Source organism: Mesoplodon bidens, assembly GCF_964165515.1.
Source record: "Mesoplodon bidens genome assembly, chromosome: 3".
Classification (NCBI taxonomy): domain Eukaryota; kingdom Metazoa; phylum Chordata; class Mammalia; order Artiodactyla; family Ziphiidae; genus Mesoplodon; species Mesoplodon bidens.
This window is the reverse complement of record NC_138178.1, coordinates 75,015,611-75,030,739: the sequence shown is the minus strand read 5'-3', so window position 1 is coordinate 75,030,739 and position 15,129 is coordinate 75,015,611. Positions and strand designations below refer to the sequence as shown.

General features: G+C 46.8%; 1 protein-coding gene across 2 annotated transcripts in view; it reads right to left on the bottom strand.

Moving 5' to 3' along the window:
• Positions 1 to 15,129, bottom strand: part of IGF1R (insulin like growth factor 1 receptor) — a 320,684-nt gene that overhangs the window by 24,044 nt on the left and 281,511 nt on the right. Inside the window, exons 9-15 of one of the 2 annotated variants that reach the window (XM_081228790.1) lie at positions 14,170 to 14,337; positions 13,778 to 13,985; positions 10,103 to 10,386; positions 8,452 to 8,588; positions 7,830 to 7,989; positions 4,090 to 4,192; positions 3,485 to 3,555 (exon numbers count right to left, since the gene is read on the bottom strand). In XM_081228790.1, the coding sequence (XP_081084916.1) occupies positions 3,485 to 3,555; positions 4,090 to 4,192; positions 7,830 to 7,989; positions 8,452 to 8,588; positions 10,103 to 10,386; positions 13,778 to 13,985; positions 14,170 to 14,337 (1,131 nt within the window). The remainder of the gene's footprint in view (positions 1 to 3,484; positions 3,556 to 4,089; positions 4,193 to 7,829; positions 7,990 to 8,451; positions 8,589 to 10,102; positions 10,387 to 13,777; positions 13,986 to 14,169; positions 14,338 to 15,129) is intronic. The other variant, XM_081228791.1, reaches the window with a different exon arrangement.

The following is a 15,129-nucleotide window of genomic DNA, read 5'->3' as shown; positions in this document are numbered from 1 at the left end:
CACTAAAATTTCAAGTCCTCAAGGAGTTCTAGATAATTCAAAGATACCAACAGCATATAAGAACCAGAAAGTCGTCCAATTTGAGATGTTGCTTTAAGTATAAAATTCATGCTGGATTTCAAAAAATAATGTAAATATTTCAATAACTTTTTTACTGGCTGAATATTAAAACTGATAATATTTTGGATATATTGAGTTAAAGAAACCCTTATCAACATGTATTTCACCTGTTTCTTTTTCCTATTTTATATGTGGCTACTAGAAAAATTTCAGGTTTCTTATGGGACTGGCACTATATTTCCATTGGTAGCTCTGCTCTAGTCTGGACAGTTTCTCTGGCCTTGCCAGAGACCCTGGGGTGATGAATGAGGTACGGAAGGAACTGAGCTCTGGCACCGAGGGGCATTCAGTGGTGACCAGCATGGAGGGACAGCTGATGAGGAGAAGGACCTCCCCAGGGCTTAGGCCTGGGGCCTGTGAACTCAGGGACCTCCCACCACTGGGGTGAGGGGCTGGGGGATGGGGCTTGGTAATGACTAAGCCTGAATATGATTTCCTGTCCAGACTATGCTTCTGGTCAGATTCAATTTGGTTTAAGAAAATAAATATATAATTTTAGTCAGGAGGAAGGAGAAAGAAAGAGAGAAAGAAAGAAGGGAGGAAAGAAAGAAAACAAAACTGAAGATCCATCCTACCACTCTGATGGGTAGGTGAGAACTAAAATAAAATCAACAGCTGTTCTACAGTTCCATAAGAAATTTCAATTATTATCATATTCTTCTAATGCTGTGTGCTTACGTCCTTGCCTGAGAGGGGAACCCTTGGCATCCTCCACTGGTAGGAAAGAGGTGGTCCTGGCTTAGAAATGCAGAAGGACTGAGAACTTGGGATGGCATCTGTTTGCCTTTAGGCTTTCAGATGTTAACCGTGGGCCTGTGGCTGGATGTAAGAGAAGCAGTGGATTGACAGCTATATTCTGACACCCCCAAGTCCCAGGTATCTACCTTTAATTGATATCTTAAAGCAAAGATGTCTATAAATTAGGCCCAGGAGATACCACCAATTTACACCTCTAAGGAATTTCCAACATGGACTATGTTAATCAATCTAGAATTTTCTTTCACATACATTTTTGTATTTCATAGTACGTATGTATGTGTTCAGGAATTTCACAAATGGAATTACAACCTCCATATGGCTTAGACAGTTTATAGCCCTGAAGAAGGGGCTGATGCTCACTTAGGAGAGTAAGTATGCAAGACAACCCAGTAGATAAGACTCTTCCCAATACCCCTCAGAAAGTATAAAGAGACACTGTATATATCCATTTATCTCTGAAAATCCAGGCTTGCTTTTAATCAGAATTAACGATGTAACACACCATGAAACATGGAGTTAAAACCAATCACATTCATTCCCTGGGAGGTAGCTGATTCAACCCAGTAGCTCTGACTTTAGCCAGCAGTCCTAAGCCCTGCCAGGCAGGAGAGGTTTACGTGCACAATGTTATCAGCGTTTCCCTGGAGGGGATTTTCAGTGTACTCTGGAGAATGGTGACATGCAGATTAGCTTTTGGAGAGAGAAGTTTTTAAAGCATTTTTGAACTGCAATGTCATTTTGTTGCCCCTTGAGGAAACTAGCTATAAGATGCTTGTCAAAAGGCTGAATAAGTTCAAATAAGGTGACAGTCTTCCTACCTGTTGGCCTGGGTGACAATAAGTTTTGTTTGTTTGTTTTGTTTTTAAAGAATCAAGAAATATTATGAAGGCACTCTGGAAAGACACAAAATTTGAATTCAAATCGCCGTTAGAGTCTGATATGATTGTATTTGGGCTCTCTCTAAACTTCCTGGATCCTTCACAGTCAAAGCTACAAATGCCAATCTTCTATGCTTTATTTTGAAACCGAGCAGATTTTTGCAGTAGTCTTACTCCACACTGATAGAGGGGGAAGTGGCCTTGCATTTTCCTTATAAATTCCATTAAGTGTGTGATGACTCCTCATCTTACTTGATTAAAAAAAAAAACTATTATTTATTCAAACAATGCATAAAAATCGTCTTGCCTTTTTTTTTTTTTTTGTAAAGAAAAAGAGCCTCTCCACAAGTAACTACTCTTTTAAGTTTGGTGTGTATCCTTCCAGAACATTCTCTGTGCCTTATATGTACACACACACACATACATACAGACATGTAGGTGTGTGTGTACATATAGATGTCTTTTAAAAATACAACTTTGTGAGGCCTTTATGTAAAGAAGAATAATGTCCTCATTATTCTACGCTTGATTCACATTCAGAGGAGTCTGCTTTTGACTGGCTTTATTGTAAACACAATTTGAGTTAGAAATTATTAAAGAAATCACAGTAATAAAACTTTACACAATTATATAGTGCTTTTAAATTGTTTTCTCATTTGATCAGGATGAGCAATAGAATAATCATGACTCTTTATTTCACGCCTCCTGCACACACACTTCCACTTCTGAAGCATGAGCGAGGCAAACGTGTTTTCTAAATACATCCAGCCGATTCCATGCACTTACTTATTCACTTGACAAACCCTGGCCAGCTGCTCCTGTGGGCCAGCTTGCCGGTCTCCCCAGCCCCCAGGACCTCACAGTCCATCCCCACAGCGACTGCATCACGTGTCAACAAGATGCCAGGGGCTGCCTCATCCTGATTTCTCAACTGCCTAGTTCTGTGACCAGGGCGAGTTTCTCCTCTGAGCCTCCTTACCCCACTGACAGACAGATGAGCATCAGACAACCCATCCTATAGGGATGCAGGGATCAAATGGGATGGCATGTGTGAACGTCTCTAGCAAAGTGCCAGTTAGTGGTACCCAGTGACCAATGTCTCACCCTGACTTACTTTGAAAAGTTAGGATTTTGGCAAACTTGGAAGACAAGACAGCAAATAAGGAAAAAAACCTTCCAAGTCAGACCATCTCAGACGTTTAACTAAATGGCTCTCATGAGTTACTACCAGAGGGAAGGTGAACAGGTCATGAGGGTAAGAATCATTAAGACCCCAGTCAGGAGGGAATGAACAGGAAATCTCCAAGATACAAAAATCAGAGAAGCCGTAGTGATCAAAGACAATTATAGTGACATGAAACTCAAGCTGAAACTAGTTTAAAAGGACTGTTTTGTCAGCTGCAGCATATCTTCCAACTAGATGTTGACAATTATACAGCTTTTTTCATTCTAGCATAAAATTTCAAGCAATTAAATAAATGGATTACTGTGCTGGCCACATTCATCTCTGAAGCCCATTTTTCCTTGGGGCAGCCCAGACAGTCCCAGAATTTTTGACATATTCAGTGAACTGCTCAAAACATTGGTTTAAAAAAAAAGTGTTAATGAAGATGGATCTGAGGCCAAAGGTCCCTCAAAATAATGCAAACCTCTTCCCCTGAATTCGTAACGCTCCCCAAAGCTCCTGAGCTGGGACCCCAGACAGTGACTGTAGTTTAGAAGCTTACCATCGGCTGCACTGAAGTACTCCGGGTTCACAGAGGCATACAGCACTCCGTTCCCCAGCCTGCTGTTATTTCTGTCAAAAAGGATGAAATTCAGGTTAGAAAAAAGATCCCCACATACTTTTATATGTACTTTCATCTTTGTTACCTCAGTTTTATTTGTTCTGATTCATTAAGGACCGGGAAGGGGTGGTGGAGGTACTGTCAGGACAGCTCCACCACGCTTGCTAACGCCTCTTTTGGCTTCTTCAACAGCCTCAAATTAGAGCTTTTTAAGAAACATTTGTTTCTTTACTTTGTTGGAAATTGAAAGGCTTATTTGATGTACAGGGTTAAAATATCATGTTTGAAAAAGCTTTGCACAAGCAGCGGTATCTGTGATGGGACAACCAGTGTGGGGATGATCCAGACTCCAAAGAAAAAGTCTTTTTCTGTTGTTGAATCATTAGAAAATATTCTCTTTTTTCTGTACATTTGATTGGAAAATCAGGTTTTCTGATCCATAAGGTAATTCCTCAAACTTCTCAAAAAGTTCATCTTAACTTGGGTTCAAATCATCAAACCAGTCAGACACAGAAAGTATCTGAACTTTTCACCAAATCACTCACCTTTTTCTATGGAAGACGTACAGCATTATAACCAACCCTCCTACTATCAGCAGAACGGCAATGGGCAGAGCGATGATCAGATGGATGAAGTTTTCATACGTTGCTGCAGAAACAAATGGGAAACAAGAAAATGTCACGAGGTGAACAAACTGCTCGTGTCCTTTGTTTATATTTAGCTGGAAGTATGGAAAAAAAATCCCTGAGAATTCCTTTATTGCCTATCATGAACTAGGAGTTCTGAAGGTAAACAGTATTGTACATAAAAGAAAAAAAAAAACAAACCCTGAGTTATTTGTAAAAAGATTAAATAAGTGCTGATGGAGGAGTAAAGTCATTTTTATTTTCAAAGTACAGTGTATTCTGAAATAATAGTTCAAATGATGGATTCAAGTAAAATAATCTTTGTATACAGTTTGATAACTATTAGTGGAATTGCATACATTTGCTAAAAAAAAGAATAGATTCTTATGTATTATAGTGCTCAAGCTGTACTGACTTTTATCTGTCTTAAGACAGTTCCACAGACAATTAAAAAAAACAAAAAGCAACTGGATGGCACCCCTTGCCAAAGCTGCTCTGAATACGCCCCAAACATCAGCGTCTATAGTTACAAGTCTGAGACCACAGAGCTCCTGCCTGATCATCACCATCCTCAGCTCTTAGATGACAGATGCCAGGCTGGACGCTGATCCACACCCTTGAAAATTCTGTCAGATGCTGGTAATCAACACATCCATAGGTAGCATAACAACCAGACAAGTGGACCACACATGCTGCAAGGATGCAGGGAGGAAGGGAGAGGGGAAGGGAGTCAGGGGAAGCTCGCCAAGCACAGAGGATGGTTGGAAATGATACTGGAGAGAAATCAGGGCCAGCTCCTAAGGGGCCTTGTCCAAGCTAAGCACTTTGAACTTCATTCTGCAGATTAAGCGGAACCAGTGAGAGCTCTCCACCCTACAGTGAACTGGTGGGATTTGTGTGGGAGAGATGGCTGTGCCTGAGGACAGCCTGGAAGGGCTGGCAGCGGGGAGGAGACCCTGCCCTGTCTGGGGCAGCGGGTGGGGGGGTGCCCTGGGCATGTTCTGCATCACCCAGCTCAGACCTCACCAAGGAATCACTGCTCCTTGTCTATGAATGAGAAAGACTCACAGAGATGAACTGTCCTCCCCAGGGTCACACATGCAGCGGGCTGGCCATGACCTAGGGACTGGAACCCAGGCTTCTGGCGCCCCTGGCTCATATTTTCCCTACGAAGCAAGCGCCCTGGAGGCTCTGAGCTGAGGCGGTGGTGGTGGCTACAGAGGCTGGATTCCAGAGGTATTTCAGAGGCAGAATCAATGAGATGTGGGTTTGAATGAGAAGCGGGTGGCAGGAGTGAAGGAAGGGGACGGGTGGCTGTGAGGTTCCTGGCTTGGGTGGTGGGTGGATTACGGGGTCACGGACTGAGCTGAGGAACGAAGGATGGAGAGAGGTTTTGAAGGTAGCAACTGTGAGTCTGGTTTTGTGCACGAGGCGTCTGAATTGCCTGTGGGACACCCACGTATGTGGAAATGAAGTTGGAACTCACTGGGGACCAAGTTACATCTATTGTAGATCACCATCAATGATTATTCTGCCATAAACACTACTATTATTATTACTCTGTGAGGACTGTTAAAGCTATTTTAATTTTTTTAATGAAAGATATTTTTATCAAATAGCTCTAAAAATGGATACAGACTCCTGCATTTCCTAATCCTGGAAAATACTTGCAAATTAACACGGACTTTGGGAAGCTAGTGGGGTTTCTTTTTTGCCCCCGAGGGCTATTTCTTCTATCTCTATCACTTATACTACTGGTCAGGTTGTACCCTTCTTTTTGAGTTTCACATTTCAACGGGGACATGGAAAAAGTGGAACACATCCAGAGAAGAACAAAATGACTGAATGGCTAGAAAATTGTTCTATGAGACTGGGCTACAAGAAAAGGCCCCAAACCTGAGATTATTTAGTCTGGAGAAGAAAAGCCTAAGGAGTAATTTAATAGTATTCAAGCACATGAAGGTTTCCTAAAAGGAGGGCAGTTGCCAGAAAGCTTCCAAAGCTTCCATCTCCTCTGAGGATTGAACAGGAGGAAGGGAGACTCAACCACAGCAGGAGAGAATCTTGTCTGACACAAGGAAAAACTGCCCAACGGTAAAGCAGGCATGCAGATTTAATTTCTGTATGGTGTATGCCAACTCCCGCTGGAAAGATGCCATCAGAGCGGCTCTTGGGTTTCCCACTGGCTCCCGGCACTGACGGGGTTAAAAACAGGGGAGCAATGGCAGAGAGGAACCTGTCATCTCTGCAGATAAGCCAAGGTCACTCAACCCCAGAAGCCAATGCTGCTGTTTCAAAGAACAGAGCATCACGCTAGACCTCTAAACCTAGGCTCTGTTCCTAAGGGATCGATGTGGAGAGGGGAGGAGAGGAGAGAGAAAACAAGCCACTTCTTCAGGGAGGGCTCTGGGAATATCGCGAAAGTTCCAGTGCTGGAGTGTGTGGCACCAGCCAACTGGAAAAGTAGGTAAAACGGACCACATGGAGAATTCAGACTATTTTAGATGATGGAATTATCTTCTTAAGCATCTGTTTACCCCTCACACAGCGCCAGGCTCATCAAATGCTACCTCAAGGTCTGCAATTCTATCCCCACACATCCTCCTTTTGGTATCTGTCACTGTGTAGACTTCCAAATACCATGCATGTCTTTGACTAGGCGCTAACCAGGTGGACTGCTGGATCGACTGAATCCTGAATTTAAGAACTCAGACTCCAGACCAGAGTAGCACAGATGTGGACACCAGGAGAAACCAGGGCAGTGGGAATTGCCCACCTGACCCAAAAGTAGCACCACTAAGCAAGGCGGGACTGCTTCTTCTTGCGGAAGCAGTCAGGAATAGTGCTATGCCAGATTTGATCCCATTATCTGAACATGAAATAATCTTAAAAATTTGGTTTCTAATACAAAATAACAGAAAGTCAAAATGTAAATAATAAGGGATATTTATGTCACCAGACGAAAATACTGAATTTTCTTGGCCAAGCAAGTAGAGTGCCCTTGTGCTCATACATTTTACAAAACTCACTTGTAAAATCTAAAATCGTCGCCTAGAATGGCCTTCTAAGAATTCTGTCTTGTCGATGGTTTGAGCATAAACTCACCACGTGGCCCAGTCTCTGTGCCAAACAGGGAGCACTGTGCGCTTTCAAAGTGTGTTGCTGCTTTAAAAGTGCCTCTGTTATTTTACCGCTGAGGAGTGACAGGGGTGGTGCCTCAGCCTGGGATGCCGTCACAGCGACTCCTGCCCTGGAGCAGGCTGGAGCAGAAGGTCCCCAGGTTTCTGTCACCACTTAGGATTCTAAGCCCTGAGTCGGAGCCCCAGTCAGCATCCCTGACGAGGCAGGAGGCGGAATGGTCAATTCAATGCTTTGTAAAATGCTTTGGACATAAACCAAGTTGAGAGCACGGGCCCCTTGCTGTCTCCCTCAAAAGAGGGGCTCAGACCATCTCCCTGCCCATCAGATGAGGTAGGGACTCTAGGTGTGGCAGCTCCCCAGCCTGAGCTCCTAGATGAAGTGCTGGCAAAAGTGTGACTCTTCTGAAAGGTGGCCGACAGAAATCAGAAAAGCAGAGAGCCAGGATGACGACCCAGGTTTCCCCAGTCCCAGCACCACCTGCTTTCTGTTTTCCCAGCGACTCCCTCCACAAGCCTTACTTTTGGCCTGGACATAGAAGAACACAGGATCAGTCCACGACCCGTTCCCAGAGAGAGAGGTGGCCTGGATCCGGGCCGTGTAGTTCCCCGGGTTGAGCCGGTTTAGCTTGGCCCCTCCATACTTCCTGTACTCCTGTCTGGACACACATTCCCGCTGATCCTGGAGGAAATAAAACATATGTGTCAATTTCCCACAAACACGCTGCCTCGTCTCTCGCCTCTCGCTTCCCACCCAACACTGACCCCAATTTGCAATAAAAGGGAAAACACCCAGGCAGTCCTCCAGTAACTCTAAGCACACCCGACCTTGAACCAAACCTTCTTTCTTTAACCAAAAAGAGTTCCAGAAAGATTAAGTTATTAAGACCAATCTCTAGGCTGAAAGATCGTTTTCTGCAAAGAAACAGTTTCTTGAGGGTGAGGATAAGCCAGCTCCTCGCACACCGTGAGAATTCCCCAAAGAGCATGGAGTTGGTAAAAAGACCTGAATCCTCACTGACTTACTTCCTTATTTTACTGTTCAAAGTCTTCAGCTAACCAGGGGGTACCCTGTGTTGAAGTGTAACACATGCTACACCTGCAACAGAAACGCACCCACACACGGCCGGTGCCCCAGTCTTACCTCGACTTGTGATCCATATTTGATTTCATACATTAAAATCAATCCATTGGGATTCTCAGGTTCTGGCCATTTTAAAAAGATGGAGTTCTCAGGCCTTGGCTCCCAGGTCACCGGTCCAGGAATGTCATCTGCTCCTTCTGTGCAACAATTGAAATAGGCGATAAAGTTAGATCCGAGTCCTCAGGGAGGGAGAAAAACACTGGACTAGCCTAAGAACACCCTCCCCAACCCCTCGTGCAGGACTGCGGACAGCGGCCGCAGCAACTCCTCCTGACCTGGCCTCGCACACACAGCAGGGGTTTTGGAACTGGAGCAACCTAAGGACCTGTAAGTCTCAAGATGCCACCGTACCCTCCCTTCCCCTCAGTCTCCCAACAAAAAAGCCTACTCTCGGGCTTCCCTGGTGGCACAGTGGTTGAGAGTCCACCTGCTGATGCAGGGGACGCGGGTTCGTGCCCCGGTCCGGGAGGATCCCACGTGCCGTGGAGCGGCTGGGCCCATGAGCCATGGCCACTGAGCCTGTGCGTCCGGAGCCTGTGCTCCGCAATGGGAGAGGCCACAGCAGTGAGAGGCCCGCGTACCGCCAAAAAAAAAAAAAAAAAAAAAGCCTACTCTCAAGTGCAGGAGGAAAATCTTGGCAAACTAAGTCACTTAGGTCTGGTACTCGGCTTCTATGCGATGCCATCAAACGCAAGCATCATCGAAAAGGTGCTGAGTGAGCAGAAGCAGCGGCATCCAGCCTCCAAACCAGGACCCAGATCCTTCATGCTCTGCGTCTGCATGCAGCAGATGCAATTTCTGCGCAGGTGTAAAGGATGGTCCCCGAGCCTGCCTGGGAGGAAGCTGGTGCTGAGCGCAAGCTCACTGCCTTCATCAGCGATTCCTGAAGCTGCCGGGTGAGGCTGGGGTGCCTGCTCTCTTGCTTTTGCTTCTTAAAGCAGTAAGCCAAGTGGTGAGCAATGTCACTGCAAGTTCCAGCTGGGAAACACTGAGAAATCAGCTGGGCTTTCTCTCCTGGGAGGGTGAGGAGACTAAGGCCGGGTAGGCTGGCAGCAGCACGTTGGTGCCAGAAGTGCGCCCAGGGGGCCCCGCTCGCAGACTGCAGACACTGGGCTCTGTGCTACCTGCCAGCTCTGCAAGGAAGTGAACCGGGCAGTTCACCCATCCTGAAAGATGGATGTATGGCTGTCTAAGCCACAGGCAGCTTCTAACTTACAAGGGGAAGGTGAAGACCAAACAACCAGGACCAAGGGCTGCTTGGAAGCGGACTTTGAGGAGCAACACTCAGTCTGAATCAAGGCAGCTAAATGGGGATTTCACTGAAACTTGAGAACTCAGGAGGGACCTGGCAAGAAAGGGCCATGGGAATGCACAATGCAAACCAAGGAGAAGGAAAAGAGTGGACCCTGCATCGAACTCCCTGCTCTCGAGTACTTTGTATGGAGAGACTGGGGTGGGAGTGGGGTCACGATGCATGAATTCCATTCCCTAGGCTGCTGGGCTACCAAGCTGCCTGCAAATGACCACCCGTTCTTTAATAAGCAGGACTGAGACTCAGGGTCATTGCCCTGGGTGTCGGCCTCCGTGCCTACAAATCATAGTCTCCGCTAGGCTGTGAGTCGGGCGTTGGGTGAGCTGGATGACATCGTACCTGCAGGCATGGTTCTTGCAAAGACAAAGTTGGAGGCGCTGCAGCCGAGCTTCTCAGCTTCGTGGTTACAGCTGTGGATGTCAATTCGGTACAGAGTAAAAGGCCGGAGGTTGGAGATGACAGTTCTCTCCTTGTTATCCACTCTGCTCTCGAAGAAAGGGTACTCGGTCTCGAGCTCTTCTGGGTCTGTGATGTTGTAGGTGTCCACCACCGTGGTGTTCCTGCTCCGGCTGGACATGGTGGTGTTGGCGACCTGCATGACCTCCCTCCGCTTCCGTTCAGGTCTGCAAGGAAGAGAGAGAGAAATGTGGCTTGTGAGTGAGGGCTTCCACCTCTTTTGTCTTTTCTGTGACTCGAGTCAGAGAAAGAGAAGAAAAATCTTCACCTTGGAATAAAAGGAGCTACTCAGCCCCCTTGCATAAGAACCAACAAATAATACAGGGATTTCCTTCCTCATTATTTATTTTGCTTTCTCTACGCTGCAAACCTCAGCCTCAACGTGCAACCTGCCCCCTGGCTCCCCGAGTGGTTACTCAGTGGTACCTAGAGGCAAACTAACACCTCAGCCCCCACAGTGGGGAGGCTCAGGGGCACCTGGGCTGTTTCCTCAGAGCTGTTACAGTGGACAGGGACTGGGGAAGGGAGGCCACCTGGGACGCTGTCAGGAAGGCAGGGGGCCAGCAGAATGGCATGTCCCGATTCTCTGTAAACAGCCGCACTTCCACACAGTGTGACCAGCAGCTAATATCATGGCCAGCTTTTCCCACACCCACCGATGGGACAACTCACTCCTGTCAGAAAACCCTGTTTACTCTTCAACATCTGTTGATATTTCAGTCACTTAAACCAAACTTTGTGACTTAAACTATAAAGGCAGTGATCAATGAAAGGCACTCGGCACCAGATACTGACTCCAGAAAGGAACTCATGACATCAGGCTGCCATCCTACTTCAAGACACATGGACACAGACGGCGAATAGCGTCATACTCAACCTGACTTGACTGGTTTTAAGCTCTAAATAAACTGTTCTTAGAATGAATTAAAAGAAATAAAAATCGTCTTTGGAGAATTTAGTTGTAAAACAGAAAAGCTTCCTTTATGATTTATTCAGCCGTTCTGTTACCCAGACACTCCTTTTACCCGAATTCTGTTGGAAATTGTGTGGACATCAGATGTACGCCTCAGTAGGAGGCATGAAAAACCCCAAACGTGAGGTTTTCATCAACTGTGGCCCCTCACCATGGGCAAACTAGGGTATTATGTCTGTCCTGTGAAAAGAAAGGACAGCAAGTGCGACTAGACTTCAGACAGAGGCCATCAAGACCGCAGGGTGGATGCATGCGTTCATCAGGGGAATGTGGTGTAGAGGAAACTTATTTTGAACTCAACAATGCAAACACAAGGCATTCGTGAAATCTGTGTCACCCACAGCTCTGCCTTCCTATCACCTGATCCTGTGTTCTTGGACTGATGAGGAAAACAGGCACTGCCTTGTAACTATCAACAGAAAGCTAGGGGCTCTTCAGTGAAACCTTTCCAAAGCCTGGACTCAACAGCCTGAACCTCGGACAGGTCTTTGGGAAAAGTCGGCAACGTAGCCGGCAGCCTCTGCTGGAGAATAAACAGATGGCTCCTGCTGGCCTGTCTGGGATGCTCTAAATCCATCCTCTTCTGTGTCCAAAGGAAGTAACACCGGCCAAACCCCTGCTGGCACGGGGGGCGATGGACTGTGTTGAGAAGCAGTGCCATGAAGGGAAAGAGCCCCGGTGTGCGGGGAGGAAGGGCCAAGCCCCAAATCCACAGTTAGTCAATCAGGGTGGTGGAGAAGCCACTGAACCTAGGTTCTAGTTTTAAAACTTCTTTGAGCTCTTTTCCATCCTCAAACTTTTTGATTCTTGAGACACATGATATACAGGATATCTGGACTAACATGTGAACTGCAGCCATACCAATCACCCGTGAACAGGAGATGTCACCGGCGGGGCAGGTCGGGAGGTTCCATGGTTTTAACCGCAGGAGAGGAGGGGGCATAAAGCTGCTAAGTGACTGATAGCTTCATTCTGAAAAGGAAATAGTGCCTCCACTTCCAAAAGGTCTTGATTTCCTGTTTTAATGATTTTTCAAAGTAAGATGTCTATCTTTGACTAGTATACAAATATCAGGAAGGTCACGTGACAGAAAATAAAAGTCTCTTTCAAAAACCATTTGTTGCTACAACCTAAGAGAGCTTTTAAGGGCAAAGCAACTGCAGGATAAACAGAAGCTCGGGACTGCTGGTGCCCCTCTGGGTCAGGAGCTGGAAGAAGAGTGACCCCCAGGACAACGTACTGGCAGTGGGCTGGCAGCTGGGGCGCCACGGGGGTCAGGAAATGGGCTCGTAGGTATAATGCTGGCCTGAATCTTGCTCCTTTGCCCAGATTTCAGGCATGAGGTTGTTTTTAAACTCTGTGCTACAATTTTTCAGGAAGAAAAAGGAGCCATCAGTCACCACTCTGTTTCCATCTCCTTCCCCAGACATCACAAGGCTGCCCCGCTGAATGTCCCTCCACTTTTCTTTTCTTTCTTTCTTCTTTTTTTTTGTTGTGGTAAAACAAACTTTTAAAGTTAAAAAAAAAACTAACAAAATTTTGTCATTTTAACCACTTCTAGGTGCACATTTCAGTGTCATTAATTACCTTCATAATTCTGTGTAACCATCACCACTATTTCCAAAATCTTTCATTACCCCAAACAGAAGTTCTACACGCATTAAGGAATAACACCCTATTTCCCCTCCCCACATCCCCTGGTAACTTCTAATCTACTTTCTGTTGCCATGAATCTATCTGTTCAAGATATTTCATACACATGGAATCATACAATATCTCCTTCTGCGTCTGGATGCTTTCACTCAGCATAATGTTTTCAAGGTTCATGCATGTGGTAGCCCATGCTTCAGAATCTCATTCCTTTACAGGGTTGAATAATATTCCATTGCAGGGCAAGACCACATTGGTTCATCCATTCATCTCCTGGTGGACACATGGGATGTTCTCAGCTTTTGGTTATTTGAATAATTCTGCTCTAAACATTTATTTTCCTCCGCTTTTGTCTCCACTAGGCAGAAGCAGAGGCTGGAGCAGCGGAGCAGACAGATGCCCTGGCGTCGGGCTGCTCGGCTTGGAACGGCTGTCGTTTGCGTGGCTTCACAAACTGCTTGTCAAGGGTGCCAGTGGCTCTCGGTTATGCTTTGAAGTTGGGCCCCTTTCAAAACTGACTCTGAGTCTCTCCCTCTCCCTTCGCTCCGCCTTGGCCAGGCTGGGGGGCCGCAGGGAGGCGTGGGAAGGGCAACCGAGGGCCCAAACCCGGCTCCTCCGCTTGCTGGTGTGTGCTTGGCCAGGTGATTGCTGCTCTCTGCGCCCACGTGCCCCCCGCAGGGGCTGGGCGGCCACAGGGCAGCTGCCCCTGTCACCTGTCAAGCCGACAGCCCCCCACAGCCCAGGCCGTAAGCTCCGGCCCCTTCCACGAGGGCTGAGTGGCTTGGGTAGTAACCCCACTCGCCAAGCTGGCCGCCTATACTGTTGTCCCTCCTCGACAGCCGCTGGGTCTCACTTTGAGGCTGTCGACCTACACACCACAGGGTGGAGAGAAAGCATCAGGACCTGCCCAAGGACCCTCTCAGAGGACACGGTACCTGGGCACGAAGATGGCGTTGTGCAGGAAATTCTCGAAGACCTTGCGGTACTCGGCCTCCTCCTTCTCGGCCTGCTTCTCGGCTTCTGTTTTGGGGCAAGCGCAGCACGGCCCTTTCTCCCCACCACACACTTCGGTCTTGGGATTCTCCGTCACCTCCTCAACGTCGATGGTGCCATCGGCGTACTTCCTGATGGGGATTTTGTCTGCTTGGGAAAGAGTAGCCCAACGAGAACCAAGTTACACAGGCTGGTGAGGAAAGGAAGAGCCATCAGCACCTGGGCTCACGACCACAGCTGCTTCCCGACAGACGGCTGACGCTGGCCCCGGTGTGTGTGGCCTCGGGGTTTGGGAGTCACAGCCACAGGTGTCCCCTGCCCCTCCCACCCTCACCTTTGGAGCAGTAATTGTGCCGGTAAAGGTAGCTGTCCTGGGGCTGGCGCTGCCACCTTACGATGTAGTAGCTCAGGTTGCCGTTGGGCAGGGAAGGAGGGTTCCACTTCACGATCAGCTGAGAAGAGGAGTTTGATGCTGAGAGTACATCCAGGGGGATGGAAGGAACTGGAAAGGGGGACAAAGGACATTTCAGAAAATGGAACGAACCCAAGATCCTGGCTGTCAGATACTCAGTGCAAACCCACAAGAAGCCAAAAGTCTGATCCCCACAGGAAAATGGCGGTGAACGCTGAAACACAAAATGAAAACCGAACCTTGTTTTGAAATTGTATTACTTTCCCTTTATAATATCTGTTCTCTGTGATAACAAACATGACTGAGCTGCAGATGGAAAAGGGTGGTGGAAGCACAGCCAGGGTTGGAATGGATGACTTAAAACCCACAGTTAACGCAAACACTGGACTTTCCTCATTTACTACAGCTGCCATCCTCCAAAACATTTAACGCCAGCAGTTTTAGCAAATGGTAAAACTGACTGACTTGCATTTCATCTGAGATTTTGAATCTCTGATAAAAAGCCAAAATGAAAGAGGGAAGTAAAAAGGGTGCTGGGGAGAGAGAGTGTGTGTGTGTGGGGGGTGGCTTGGAGGAAAAAGTGGTGCAAAGGGCCAGTAAATCTACTGATTGTATAATCATGATTCAATGGCATTATGGAGTCATAACTATGAGAAGCAGTCTAAAAACACCTCGAACACACATAAAGCCCCGATTTCAAGTAACGGACTCTGTTACCAGCAAAAGAACATTGATTTACAGGCAAAGCATAAGAATCTGGTCAATATTTACTTACTGTTGCCCCTAAACCCAAACCTGGAGCTGAACTGTGTATAAAGGGCAAATGCATCCAGGGGCCACTGAAATCTTCTTATTCTCTTTGGGTTCAGAAAAAAGCATCAA